The 14801-nt window shown below is 43.3% G+C and overlaps 1 protein-coding gene across 1 annotated transcript in view; it reads right to left on the bottom strand.

Moving 5' to 3' along the window:
• The window catches only part of LOC130482752 (cytochrome P450 2C20-like), a 45009-nt gene extending 35529 nt beyond the window's left edge, over positions 1-9480 (bottom strand). Inside the window, exon 1 of the mRNA XM_056855601.1 lies at positions 9304-9480. Coding sequence (XP_056711579.1) covers positions 9304-9480 — 177 coding nt within the window. The remainder of the gene's footprint in view (positions 1-9303) is intronic.
• Positions 9481-14801: the final 5321 nt, after the last annotated feature.

The following is a 14801-nucleotide window of genomic DNA, read 5'->3' as shown; positions in this document are numbered from 1 at the left end:
GGATCGCACTTAAGTACGTGATCGCCGGTATGCCTGGCTCTCCAGAGGAGAGGGGGAGATCCCAAACGGGACTCTAACCCGACCCTGATGCACAGTGGTCCCAGGAGGGGGGCGCGAAAGAAATGGGAGTGCTGGAAGGCACTCCCTTTGGCTCGCTAAGCTCCACCGGTGTATTTATGCACCAAGTAATGGAAGACAACAATTTTTTAAAAAAATATTTCAGATTATCTTAGAAGAGCAAGAAGGGGAAATAATCATGGTTGGAGATATGAATGCTGTTATAGACCTGAAGATTGACAGATTCAAGAACCATAAGGGAGGTTGCCTCCCAAAATCAGTAAAACAATATATGGACTTACTACAGATTCAAGATGCCTGGAGAACCAAAAACAGTCACAAAAAGGGTACACATTCTATTCACAAAGACATGACTCCTATTCAAGAATTGATATATGTTGGTTTTCAAAGACATTACTAAATAATTTAGAAACTGTAGAAGTATTACCAAAACTGCTTTCAGATCATAATGCAACTGAACTGACTTGGAAATATGGGAGATTAGGAGATGGAGACTCGACAACAATCTGCTACTGAAAGAAGAGGTTATACTTCAGTGCAAAAAAGAAAAGAATTTTTTGAGATAAATTGCTCATCAGAAGTTTCGATCAGAACAGTGTGAGATGCTAGCAAAGCTTTTATGAGAGAAAGATTGATTGCTATTAACTCCAAACTTAAAAAACAAAAAAGACAGCGAAGAGAACATTTGATAGAAGAGCTTCAAAAACTAGAAGAACAGCATGTTAAAGTGGGCAAAAGGAGTATTACCAAGCGGCAGGATTATCATGGATTGAGGAGTGGATAAAGAACCCAGATCAAACAAACTTGAATATTGAAAAGGGCACATGGAATAAGGGATTTCACTATTACTTATAGAAAGCAAAGAATTCAATTTTTTTTGGAGAGAAACATGCCATTAAATATGGATTGATGAAGACATGGCTTAGAAAAAAAACAGATTAAGCCCAGTACCTCCATGGATAATGTTCCCTACAGATACATAGCTAACCAAGGGAGAGAAGAAAAATGTAGATATGGTAAGATATCAAGATATGTTAAATGAGCAAGAAGAAATAAAACCGTGGAATGAGATTAAGAAGAATAGAAATATTGGCTGGCTGACCCATAATCAAATGATTATGAAAATGCGACAAGATTGTTTCCAACAGGGGAAGATAAGAAAGAACACTGAGTGTGAAGATTTAATTAGTAAAGATACGGATCACCTTTTGGGGGAAATTTATAAACTTTTACTTAAATTTGAAACAGAACAAGCACAAGTCAAGACATGTATGATAAAATGGATGGAAATTTTTAAAAAGGAGATAACATTGCAGCAATGGGAAAGACTTTGGGCCAAGTCAATTAAATTCACGGCCAGTAATAATCTACGTGAGAACTGGTACAAACAATTTTTTAGATGGTACATCACACCAATGGACATTTTAAAAATAAATGAATCATATGACTGCCGGTGTTGGAAATGAAAAGAGAAAGATGGAACATATTTTCATTTGTGGTGGACATGCAAGAAAGTTAAGAAATTTTGGATACAAATTCATTAAGAAATGCAGAAAGTTTTAAGAATCAAATTTTCTTTGAACCCAGAAACTATGTTGCTAGGAATTGAGCCAGATAACTTGGACAGAAACCATAGAGAAATATTTGGCTATCTGACAACGGCGGCTAGACTAGTACTGGCAGCATCTTGGAAACAGGAGGATATTCCAGATTTGGAAAAGTGGCAACAAAAGATGGACGAATTTGCGGTGATGGCCAGACTGACCAGCTTGATGAAAGAGAAGACGACCGAAGAATCGCCAGGTCTCCAACCACCACTGGGAGGTTACTAGCAAAATTCACCATATACTATAAGTCAAGTTTGAGCAAAGTGACATTCAGGAATAATACAAAGGATTATTAACAAACACTGGCACATTCTTTCCAGCATTCCAGGCTGTGCTGACAAACCCACTTTTGGCTTACGCAGGAGTAGCTCCATAAGAGACTCACTGGTGCACTCTGACATTTTACCCTAATCTCCTTCTGCTACCATGGTTGGACATTATCCCTGTGGTTCCTGCACGGTATGCGCACTTAGCATGCCAGTCAAGCAATTTAGCTCCAACACCTCGACCTTTAGTTTCAAATTAACACACTTTTCCAACTGCTCAACTAGTCGAGTTGTTTATGCAATTTCTTGCAAATGTGCTAAACTTTATATTGGGAGTATGATTCGTCAGGTGAAGCTCCATATTGGGGAGCACAGTTCCCGGATCAGGACTCGGGTACTTGACCCGCCCTTGGTCACCCACTTTATTGAGAATAAACGTAACAAAAATTATCTGCGCTTTTTCGTAGTCTGGGTGTACAAAGGAAACCAGTTCAAAATTAACAATGTTCAAAAAATTCTATTAAGACAAGAAATGAGATTCATACACCTGTTTAAATCCTATTATGGCTTGAATAACGAGTTAGACTTGTCATGCTTTCTCTGATCCTTTTATGCTTAGATCCCATGGTTGTTTCACTGGCATTTTGGATAAGCATAATATCATTCTGAGAATACACCTTTTAGCGCTATTTTGTGCCTAGTTTACAGATTACCATCAGGTAGATTGAACAGTTACATAACACACACCTGCATCTCATTAAGCACATGTCATGAGATGCAGAGGAGGAATGAACAGCCACAGAGGTGCTTTGAGATTTCCAAATAACCTTGGACAAATCTATAAAAAAATTCATTAATTTGGAGGTATGCTCACTACCCTTCAACTGATATTTTAAATGTATAAATACTATAATGATGCACCAACGGCAAAATCAAATGGTTTATGAAGTTTGCTTATTTATTTGTGTATTTGTATTTGAATATTTATTTGTATATTTGTATTTGAAAGAAACACTGAATTGGAACCTTGGCTGATGAAGCTACACTATAGTAGTGAAAGCGTGATAGTTAATCCAGGCAATGTTCCCTTCTTGTTCCATGTCAGAAAGTTTAAAGACTAGAATTGATTAACTGGAAATACCTGTAACAAAGAAGAAATAATTGAGTACAAAGAAAGTAGAGTATTCATACCCACCTTATATTTTCTTGAATTTTCACACTTATCTTGCTTGTATTGTCTTAGTGTATACCTTGTATATAAGTTGTTGTTTCACACATTGTTCACATTTATTGTTGGTTGTTGTTTTGTATAGTTAAACGTGCCTTTGAACTTGAATTTGTTTGAACTTGAGTTATTATACCAAGAGCCTAGTACTATCACTTTGCTCAAACCACCTGGAGGTTGGCAACCCTAGAAGAGGCTATGTAGAGAAAGAAGGAAGGAATGAAGTAAGGAAGGGGAGGGAGGGAAAGAAGGAAGGAAGGAAGGAAGGAGAGGGAGGAAATGAAGGGAAAGAGAAAGAAATGGAGGAAGGGAGAAAAAGAAAGAAAAGGACGGAGGGAAAGAAAGAAAAGGACAGAAAAAGAGGGAGAAAGAGAGGGAGAGAAAGGAGAGAGAGTGAAAGAAAAAGAGGAAGAAAAGAGGCTCCCCCACACACACGCGAGTGAAGCCTTCCTGGCATCCCCTTCCCAAACATATGTCAAGATTACAAGTCTGTCAGTTAGTTTGACAGGTGCAGGATAGATCAGTGAGATCTAAGGATGATGTAATCAGCCTGGAAAGTACCTGGGGAGCTAGAGAAAGCTGGCCTGATCCAGCTATAGCCAGGTGGCTGATGCAATGCAGTAGCAATGCCAGGATAATTGGATATCTACTGTGATTGGTGGCTGCAACCACCAGGTGTATATATTGAAGTGAAACCGCAGGAGGGATACAACCCAAGAAGAGGGGCAGCGTTCTACTCTGCACAGATGGCTCAGACACCAGCACGTGAGGAAGACCGGAAGAGTAGGAGCTACAAGAAAGAGGAGGAATACGTGATGTTCGTCAGAAAGTGTTTTCTTTGTGGGTCCTCACAACATTTGAAAAGAAATTGTCCCCAGCTGGCCAGGAAAAAGCAACCAAAGAGACAGTCAGTGAATGGAACTTACACTGCTGTTGTGCTGGCAGAGGCTGGGAGCAAAGAGGACATTTGGCTCTTGGACAGTGGGGCAAGTAAATGTTTTGTTAACAAAGCTTCTATGTTGGTTAACCAAAAGCAGTCTGCTAAGGCTAATGTAAGTCTAGCAGATGGGAGACACTTAAAGGTACACTCTGAAGGGGAGGTGTTTTTCCCAGAGTTAAATCATAAGTTTCAAAATGTACTTTGTGTGCCTGAGTTATAGCATAGTTTGCTAAGTGTTTCTGTGCTGGCTAAGGCTGGTTTTAAGGTGCAGTTTGGAGGAGACACCTGCCAGATAAGCCAGGGAGAGGTTGTAATGTTAGAAGGGCACTTGCAAAAGGATGTCTATGTGGTGCATAGAAGAACAGGAGAAACTTCTATGGTAGTGGAGTCTGTGAATAAAAATCCACATAATGAGTGCATACACCTTCTACATAGGCGCTTTGGGCACGCCTCCTTTTCCATTCTAAAGAAGACCCTGAGTGTGTTAGGGAAGGATGACATTAAGTTGAATGGGTGTAATTCTTTCTTAGATTGCACTGTCTGCAAATCTGTTAAGAGCAGACGTAGTCCAGTGGCTAAGGTAAGCCAAAGGGTGGCAACCAGACCTCTACAAATTGCTCATTTAGATCTCTGTGGTCCATTTCCTGAGAGTGTGTCTAAGAACCGATACGCTTTATGCATTGTGGATGATTTCTCTCGTTATGGCTGGGTGTATCTGCTGAAGCAGAAAAGTGAGGCATGTCAAACCATCAAGTATTGGATTAAAAGGGTGGAAAGGCAGCTAGACCTCAAGGTATCAAGTATACAATCTGACAGAGGCGGTGAATTTGTCTCTAGTGCATTTACCCAGTGGTTAGAGAGCAAGGGAATTGAGCACAGATTGGCTAATCCCTGTGTTCCTCAGGAGAATGGTGTGGCTGAGAGGAGGATTGGTTATCTAAAGTCAATGTTGCAAGCTTTGATAGAGGATGCTAATCTAAAACCCAGGTTCTGGAGGAAGGCATCAAGGTGGCTTGTTATTTGATTAATAGACTTTGGACCTCCAGCATTAACAATATTCCCTACAAGGCATTGTACAATAGAAATCCCTCTTTAAAGCATTTAAGGGTGTTTGGTACAAAGGCTTGGGTGAATATACCTTTAAAGAACCGCAGAGCAGGTGGCAAGAAATCCAAACAGCTGATTTTTCTGGGATATCAGAATGAAGCAAAATCTTATCGCTTTGCTAATGATCAGAACCAGGTGTCTTTTAGCAAATCTGTGAACTTCGGAGAATCTTTTAATTGGCCAAGATTACATGGCATTGAGAAGGTTTCTGAAGAAGTTTTATTGCCGGCTAATGGACAGCCAGAGACAGATGAAAGTGTTTTTCCTGAAGTTGTTGCAAGCAGGGAAACAGTAAAGGTTGAGACTCCAGAAGGAGGGGAGTCTAGTGGCACGGTGGTCAGACGGTCAGACAGAAGTAATAAAGGAGTACCTCCACAAAGATATGGTTTTGATGAGTGTGATCATGTTTACAGTATGGATGATGGTGAACCTGGAAGCTATGAAAGAATTGTAGCTGACAATGAAAGAGAAAAGCTATTGTGGTTCAGAGCAAGGAAGGCTGAAATGGAAGAATGCCAATAACTCAAGGTTTCTCATTCTAATCTAACAGGTGGCAGTTTGTAAATTGGCTGCACCTGGATGTGATTCCAGGGGTAAAAATAGACAGACAGTAAAGGTGTTTTTCACTTGTCTCAAACAGAAAAAATAAAACAGTTGCTGGAAAGGTTTAGCATGCTTGATGCTAATGCAGCTGATACCCCAATGGTCACAGGTTATTTATGTGAAGAGTCTCAAGAACAAGAAGAGTGTGACAAATCTCTGTATCAGTCCCTGATAGGAAGTTTGTTATATCTTGCTTGTTGGACTCGCCCAGACATATATCAGGCGGTACATTGCCTGAGCAGGAAAAATGTCACCAAAGCAGAGTGACTGGAAAGCAGCTAAGCATGTACTCAGATACCTGAAGGGATCTGTGAACAAACAGTTATGCTTGAATGCATGTAATGGGGAACTGACTGCGTATGCAGATGCATCATGGGCAGATCAGGGGAACGCAAAATCAACGACCGGGTATGTGTTGTATTTTGGTGAAGCACCCATACATTGGAAATCAGTAAAACAGTCATTTGTAGCCATGAGTTCATGTGAAGCAGAATATAGTGCTGTGAGTGAATGTATAAACCAGGTGGAATGGTTTGTCTATCTCATGAAGGAACTCAGTGTGTCTGTACAATTACCAGTAAAGGTGTATACTGACAGTCAATCAGCGCTACAACTTGCGACTGAGCAAAACTTTAAAGGCAGAAGTAAGCATATAAGAATAAGATACGTCACTGTAATTGAAGCTGTAAACAAAGGCTTGGTATGTATTGTAAAGTGTGCCAGTGCTGGTAATGTGGCAGATCTATTTACAAAAATTGTGGATTGTAATAGATTCATAAAACTAATCAAACTAATCTGACATCCTTGAGAAGGAGTGTCAAGATTACAAGTCTGTCAGTTAGTTTGACAGGTGCAGGATAGATCAGTGAGATCTAAGGATGATGTAATCAGCCTGGAAAGTACCTGGGGAGCTAGAGAAAGCTGGCCTGATCCAGCTATAGCCAGGTGGCTGATGCAATGCAGTAGCAATGCCAGGATAATTGGATATCTACTGTGATTGGTGGCTGCAACCACCAGGTGTATATATTGAAGTGAAACCGCAGTTCTATGCGGGATGTTATGAGCGGAGAGCGTGAAAGGAGTATCTGTATATATTTCTGCACTGTACAAATAAACTACACTTTTTCTATGTGGCTGTGGACTTTCTGATGGGTATCCTGGACAAGGCTGCTAATCCGCTTGGCTTCCGCGTCAACATACACACACATGTGCCCGGACGCGCAAGCAGCCTGGAGCGATCGGGGGGAAGCCTTCCCAGCTCCCCTGCCCCCCCCCACACACACACGTTCCCGGCTGCGCCCAGCCAGGAGCGATCGGGGGGAGCCTTCCCAGCTCCCCCCTCCCCACACATACGCACATGCATGCTCCCGGCCCTGCCTTAAAGGAACCATCACCATTAAGGACTATACAAAACAGGTAAGGTCCAAAGAAGTATTGTGACCGTGGGGTTGCAGTGTGCCGAATAGATGGATAAACTCTGCTTCTTGCTGAAGTAGAATGTTATCAATGTCTACTTGATTAAGCCTTTGCTTCTCATGAAACCAAATTACAAAAAACGCCAAATCATTATCACAGTAGCCTTTTTCGATGAAATGTTGAACAAGGGGGGACCCAATGGTTCTATTTCTATTACGGGAGTGATGCTCACCCACTCTGTATTTAATAGGTCTAATGGTCTTGCCTATATACCAAAGAAAACAAGGGCATTGTATAACCTAAATCAAATTTTTAGAGTCACAAATATTGAAACTTCTTATCTGAAATTTAAAGTTCGTGGTGGGGTTGGTAAATTCTTTAACAAACAACATCAACATGCAGAAAGAGGATTTGCCACCTTTGAAATTGCCCGCCGGGAGATTGGTAAACCGTGGATGTCTCATGTCCGTATGCACTAAGTGATCACGAAGGGACATGGTTCTCCTATACCCAATTCTAGGAGGATTTTGGCAATTCGGTATATTGCTGAAAATGTGCCAATGTTTGAGTATGATCTTCCTAAGCATAGGAGTTAATGATGTGTATTGTAAAGGGAATGTTAACTCATTACATGTTGGTTTGCATTTTTCTTCAAACAAATTGGCCCATGGTGTTTACTACATTATGATTCCTTCCATCCTGGTCATCTCAGGGACAATCTCCCATATGGTCAGTTTTTAAGACTAAAAAGAAATTCTTCTATGACACAGGACTTTAAATTGGCAGCTCAACATTTCAGTCGTGATCTTGCCGAAAGGAGTTATCCGGAGCCCTTCGTTTACACATACTCTTAACAGAGCTATATCAACACCACGGGCCAATTTGTTTGGACAATGATCTCCAGGAGATATTTGTCTGTGGACTTTTTTTTTTTTGAGATTTCTTGTTGTATATTAGGTATGAGGATATTTGCTGTATGATTGTGGTTGTCTTATATTACACATGTTTAACACTACCTGGAGGTTGGCAACCCTAGCCTTGCCTGTTCTCTCGATTTCTCTATATAGTTTTCTGTTACATCTCTATGCACCCTTTAGTAGCTTAAGCTCTTGCAGGGTTTTTATCTCTTTTGATATTAGACACCACAGGGTGTTCTAGCAGGTGGATAGGCAGGTTTGGGTAGACATTCCCTGCCCCCAAGAATGGAATGGAATCCACAGAATGGAATTCTGAAATGTTGTTAAACCTCCTTTCTTGCTCTTCCTCTTCAAATTTGTCTTTTAATCAAAATGAAATTTATTTTTTAAATTCCTAAAAAGAAATGGATGACTGGACATCCTGGATAAATTGGATAAAGAGGGATTAAGAGAATTCCTCTTAGTGTAAGAAAATACTCTGGAAAAGGTTGATACCAATCACACCTCCCAACACAAAATTTCAAGAAACAGCTGCTAGATCACCAATGGCCTAATGCAACTACATATATTCTTTATTTTGTGGGTGTCACTGAACGTGGGTATCTTCTATCTGATGTACTACCAGATCCTCAATGTGACTTATAAATGATACAATTCCTCTCACAAAACAGATAAAAAGCAACCAAGTAAGTAATAATATGACTCTCGTGGCTCTTTCTTGCATCTCCAGGGTAGTACTGATCCCCACTTTGGGATCAAGAAGTAATTTTTTCCTCCAGGCTGGGCAAGGCTCCTGGAACTTTTTTTATTTTGCCATCTTCTAGGTGTGGAGTAGGGGTCACTGGGTGTGTGTGTGGGAGACCGTTGTGAATTTCCTGCATTGTGCAGGGGGTTGGACTAAATGACCCTGGTGGTCCCTTCTAACTCTATGATTCTATGAATAAGGTACTCAGCTAAAACCAGTATAAGGACATATAAAGAGACCACATCCAGAAATCTAAGCAGCAGACACAAGCACAATGAATAAAGGAAGGAGAAATTAACCTGGCCACCTTCCTTTATCCATCCTTTCATCCAAAGCTAAACCTTCTTTCCCCTGCACCACATGAAGGCTGCTAAAGAGGACTACAAGAGAGGGCCTTACCTTCTTATAGGAGTTGTACAGAGGAAAAACATCTTTCTGGAAGACATTACCCAGAAAGAGCCAGGGTGTGGGTCCTGGAGGTAGCTGGCTTCGCTTCTTGTGCATTTGGAAGGAAATGAAGCATAAAGGGAACAGCACACAGAGAAAAAGCAGAAGTCCTGCCCCTGCCAGATCCATCTTTGTCTGTGCTTTTCTTCTAGTGGGAAGTCTGAGATGCTACTGAAGAAACACTAGGTAAGAAAAAAAGAACTGCCCACTGGAAATACAACAGATCCCCAACTCCAGCCAGTATACAACTTGCCCCACACCTCCCTTAGGAGGAAACTGCCCCTTGTCCTCTGTGATCGCGGGTGATACAACCAGTGCTTGCACTCTGATCCTGGCTACAGACAAATTATTAACTTCTCTGCTATTGAACTGATCAGATACAGTGTTCACTGACACTGGGGGCAAAGGTACCTTTTACATGAAACCGGTTGTCGTGGCCCCGCTGGTGCCGCTGCCCCTTCGAGCGGGACCTCCCCTGTCGGGGCACCGCCTGTCTGGGCCAACCCCCCTGCAGGTAGGGTTTCCTCGGCCTCAGACCACTCAGAGGACGAGGACGCACCTTCCTCCCCTGAAGATAATTCACAGTGGGTAGCTGTGTTAGTCTGTCTGCAGTAGTAGAAAAGGGCAAGAGTCCAGTAGCACCTTAAAGCCTAACAAAAATATTTTCTGGCAGGGTAGGAGCTTTCGTGAGCCACAGCTCACTTCTTCGAAGCTCCTACCCTGCCAGAAAATATTTTTGTTAGTCTTTAAGGTGCTACTGGACTCTTGCCCTTTTCTACTTCCTCCCCTGAGCTGGCCAGCTTGATAGCTCTCTGGGAGTATGGCGCTTAATACACCAGCCATCCTCATCGGCCTCCACCCATACTGCTTTATACTCTGCCCCGTCCCAGGCTACACCCCCTTCCGCCTCTACCTCAGGCTCCAAATGACCCCTCCCACGTACCTCTTCCTCTCCCTGCCAGGAGAGTTCTCTCAGAGGGCGGGGCCTCCGACTCGTTCGCCGGTGTGTGGGGAGGAGGCGCCGGCCTGCCGCCGCTCGCCGCCTCTCCCGACTTCTCCCCCGGTGAGTGGGGGTTCAAGGGCCCTTCTCCCCTCTCTCGGGGGCTGCTGCTGGGGTGTTCGGGACAGCCCGGGAGCCCAGGTGGGAGGGTGACCCGGGACACCGGTGTAGTGTGTTCCTTGTTAGGGACGGCCCAAATTCACTGCTTCTATTTCGTTGCCTGCTTTCTGTTTTGAATTCACATCCTATCCAATTTACATAGCAATATTTAATGTTCTGTCATTGTCCTTTTCTCTCTCCAAAGGCATGAGTCTTAAATTCTCAAAGAGACACGTTGCTGAGGGCATGACTACTAATTAATAGAAATGAGTAATCAGCAATTTATTTATCAAGGGTCAGTGCCAGCAATTCACACTGATAAATCTTGGAAATACTGTGAAGATACACAAAATTATTTCAGAAGTTTAGGAGCAGGTGAAAACCTTCGCTTATTGTGGCACTTCAGCCTCTCTATTTTCCCTGGAAATTGGAGGTGGGAGAAGTTCATGGGGAGAGAGTGATTCAGCTAAAATCTGTATGCCAGGGATTTTGTCCTTCCAGAATTGTATTTACCCAGTATTACAGTTCATCTGGCGTCAGACCAGGGGTACCCTTATGGTTTGGCCAGCAGGGGTCTCCCTACCAGTTCCTCTTGGCCAGAGCTTACAATGCTTTGCTTTATTTTCAGTAAGTACGATGGCCCAGGCTAGCCTGATCTCGTCAGATCTCAGAAGCTAAGCAGGGTCAGCCCTGGTTAGTATTTGGATGGGAGACCACCAAGGAATACCAGCGTTGCTGTGCAGAGGAAGGCACTGGCAAACCACCTCTGTTAGTCTCTTTCCATGAAAACCCCAAAAGGGGTTGCCATAAGTCAGCTGCGACTTGACGGCACTTTACACACACACACACACACACCCTCGTTCACCCTCTACAGCAGTGGTTCCCAACCTTTTTTTGACCAGGGACCACTAGGACTTTTTTGTTCGGTGCAGGGACCCCAAGGTTCAAAATAAAAATTCCGAGACTTTGAAAATAAACTTTAATCATAACTGTTAGTTAAACATTAAACTTAGAATAATATTTGAATATGTTTTTTTTATAATAGAGAACTTTTAATTGAAAATAGTAATTTATTATGGGTTTAAGTTTGTTTCGCGGACCTTAATTTAGTTCTCGTGGACCCCTGGGGGTCCGTGGACCCCCGGTTGGGAACCAGTGCTCTACAGTCTCAAGAACTCCATGCCCATGTTCCTTCCCTTACTGTAGCCTTCCCCTTGGATGTAAGGCCCTCTGGGAGCTGGTCTAAGAACATAAGAAAGGCCCTGCTGGATCAGACCAAGGCCCATTGAGTCCAGCAGTCTGTTCACACAGTGGCCAACCAGGTGCCTCAAGACGAGTGCAGCAGCACCATCCTGCCTGTGTTCCACCGCACCCAAAATAATAGGCATGCTCCTCTGATACTAGAGAGGATAGGTATGCAGCATGACCAGTATCCATTCTAACTAATAACCATGAGTACCCCTCTCCTCCATGAATATGTCCACTCTCCTCAGCTGCTGTAGCTGTCTGCCCTTCTCAGCTTTGCTGGCAGAGCTCTCTTACCGACTTCTCCCAGGCCTCCATCTGCTACTTCCACAGCTGTGAGCCACGTCTTGCCTCCAAGCTGGCTCCAGCCCATCTCAGTTTTTCTCCCTGGCAGCTGTTTTTGAAGCCTCCAGCCACTCCTGTCTTGCTCCTTCAGCCGTTGGAAAAAAAGGCGCCAATATACTTGCTCGAAAACACAATATCTGTGAAGCACAATTAAGTGAAGTGTAATAAAACAAGGTATGCCTGTAATAACTATTCTGCATCACCCTAACGTTTTAGTGCAGGATGCAATTAATGGTGAGGTTATCATGGTGTCAGTGTTTGCAACCACCACCCTCGCTCCGTGGTAGGCCACCCTTGTATCTCCTAGCCTGCACATTAGTACTGTGTCAAGTGGGATTAAGCCTCATCCTCCTCTTCTCATGTGCTGTTCGAGCAGCTCAGGGTGTTAACTAGGGCTTGCTGTCGACCCCGGATAAACAAGATGGTTCCTCACCAGAACAAAATGGAGTTTGAGTTCGCTCCGTCCTCCCCTGTTTGCATTCTGTCCCCCGCCTGGCATCTGCACCACAATGGAGAACCGCCCGGGATAATCGCTAGTATGATACCAGGTCCCGCAGAACAATGCCTGGGAGCCCTGGAGATCGTCTAGCTATTTCACACGTTAATTCCTTGTATGCGTTTTCAATGAGTAGTTACCAGTAGTTACCTTCTGTATTGTTTCCTTGTATCTGAACTATCAAGACAGCTCTGCCGCACCTCATCCTTTTGTGAACATAATCAATCCTATTGTATGTATCCTAAAATGTACTGGTGTTTCCCCACGTCTGTATTCTAGCCTTATGTCTCTATGGACTTACTGAACTCGCTGGCTTTCTTAATAAAACTTTTAAACTTGCAACTACGTCTGGAGTGAAGTTCCTTATGAAAGAAACGCAACGAAGTACTGCAGTCTGACACAGGGATTGGTTAAGATTGCTCTGCACCGAGAGATTCCCCTCCCAAACCACCAGGCTGCAAAAGGTAATGTGGGTGAATTTTAACTTGGCGTAAGCGGAGCCATCTTTATTGTCTGCCAGGAGCCCCGTGGCACAGAGTGGTAAGCTGCAGTACTGCAGTCCAAGCTCTGCTCACGACCTGAGTTCGATCCCGACGGAAGTCGGTTCCAGGTAGCCGGCTCAAGGTTGACTCAGCCTTCCATCCTTCCCAGGTCAGTAAAATGAGGACCCAGCTTGCTGGGGGTAAAGGTAAGATGACTGGGGAAGGCATTGGCAAGCCACCCCGTAAACTAAGTCTGCCTTGTAAATGTTGGGATGTGATGGCTCCTCATGGGTCAGGAATGACCTGGTGCTTGCACAGGGGACCTTTACCTTTTAGGTTTCTCTGGCTGAAAATGAGCCTTTGCACCCTGACAAGTTTTTATGCTGGCTTTGCTATTTTAAAAGGACTAATTGGCAAACAAAACAAGGCCTCCGTCCTTGGGCACTGATAAAATGGTACAGAGGAGAATTTTGAGTTACCCTCCCTGTAGCTACAAGAAGCTCGATACAATTTCTAAGCTGCATGAATGCATCAATACTTGCTTCTGTCTAACTGGATGGGATAATTTGCAGTTCTTCCCTAGAAATGTTGTGATGTCATAAAAACTATAAAAGTTGTATGCATAATGAGCTCATTAGAACTTCCCTGTCCTCAAGTGACTTAGACTAGGTGAACTTTTCAACTTGAGCTTTTAATAAAGGATTACTTTAACGGCTCTGTTTTGTTTGGACTGCATCATTGGGCAAACTTCCTTGGAACCTGCAATAAATTCCCCATCAGTAATGACAGGGCAGCAGGGAAATGGCCCTTCATCTTAAGAATCCTTCGGGTGCTCTCCAATTATACCCATCTATGCTCTAGCAACAATATGTCAGTTTGGTTCTTGTAGGTTATCTGGGCTGTGTGACCCTGGTCTTGGTATTTTCTTTCCTGACGTTTTGCCAGCAGCTGTGGCAGGCATCTTCAGAGGAGTAACACTGAAGGACGAGACACCGTCCTTCAGTGTTACTCCTCTGAAGATGCCTGCCACAGCTGCTGGCAAAACGTCAGGAAAGAAAATACCAAGACCAGGGTCACACAGCCCAGATAACCTACAAGAACCAATGAACTCTGACCATGAAAGCCTTCGACAATATGTCAGTTTGCTTTTAAGGTACCGTACCCCAAGATTGCTGTTGGTTTGTGGTTCAACAAACTAACATTATCAGTTAGTTCCCCAGGCAGAACTCTTTGAGTTAACAGCTTGCTGCTGAAATTGGAACCTCAATAGAGAAATCAATAATGAGATCGGCAACATCATAAAGTGATAGTCTCACAAATAAAAGCATTTCTGGACTCATGAATAAATGGGGGATAAGAACAGAGAAACACACACTGCAGGGTATTCACTGTTCATGTTTCAGTAGGAATGAAAAAGTTCGGCAAATATTTACTTGATCCTCCTGTTCCTAGCCCTGTGACATATTTACTTTAGAGTTGGGTTGGTTCTGTTTAAGGAAGGGGAGAACAGAAGGGAAAATAGCAAGGAAAATCTAGCTGGCTTCCTCCAACGGATATTCCTAATAGCTGAAACTATCATGTCTAACTGCCCTCTTGCTGCCCCCTGCAGGGTATTTCTTTTCTTCTTTGTACACCGGACATTGCCTATTCCAACAGAACTCAATTGGCATCTTTGTGTGTGTGTGTGTAAAGCACTTGTTCAGGTCAGCAAGCACCGAAGAGCAGCTTGTCCCAGGGCAACCAAGGGGAATGCCTCAATGGGCACAACCCAGAGGAGAAAGAA

The sequence above is a fragment of the Euleptes europaea genome, chromosome 1 (genome assembly GCF_029931775.1).
Source record: "Euleptes europaea isolate rEulEur1 chromosome 1, rEulEur1.hap1, whole genome shotgun sequence".
NCBI classification, from domain to species: Eukaryota; Metazoa; Chordata; class Lepidosauria; order Squamata; family Sphaerodactylidae; genus Euleptes; species Euleptes europaea.
The sequence above is the reverse complement of the archived record's forward strand: the minus strand, read 5'-3'. Positions and strand labels throughout refer to the sequence as shown.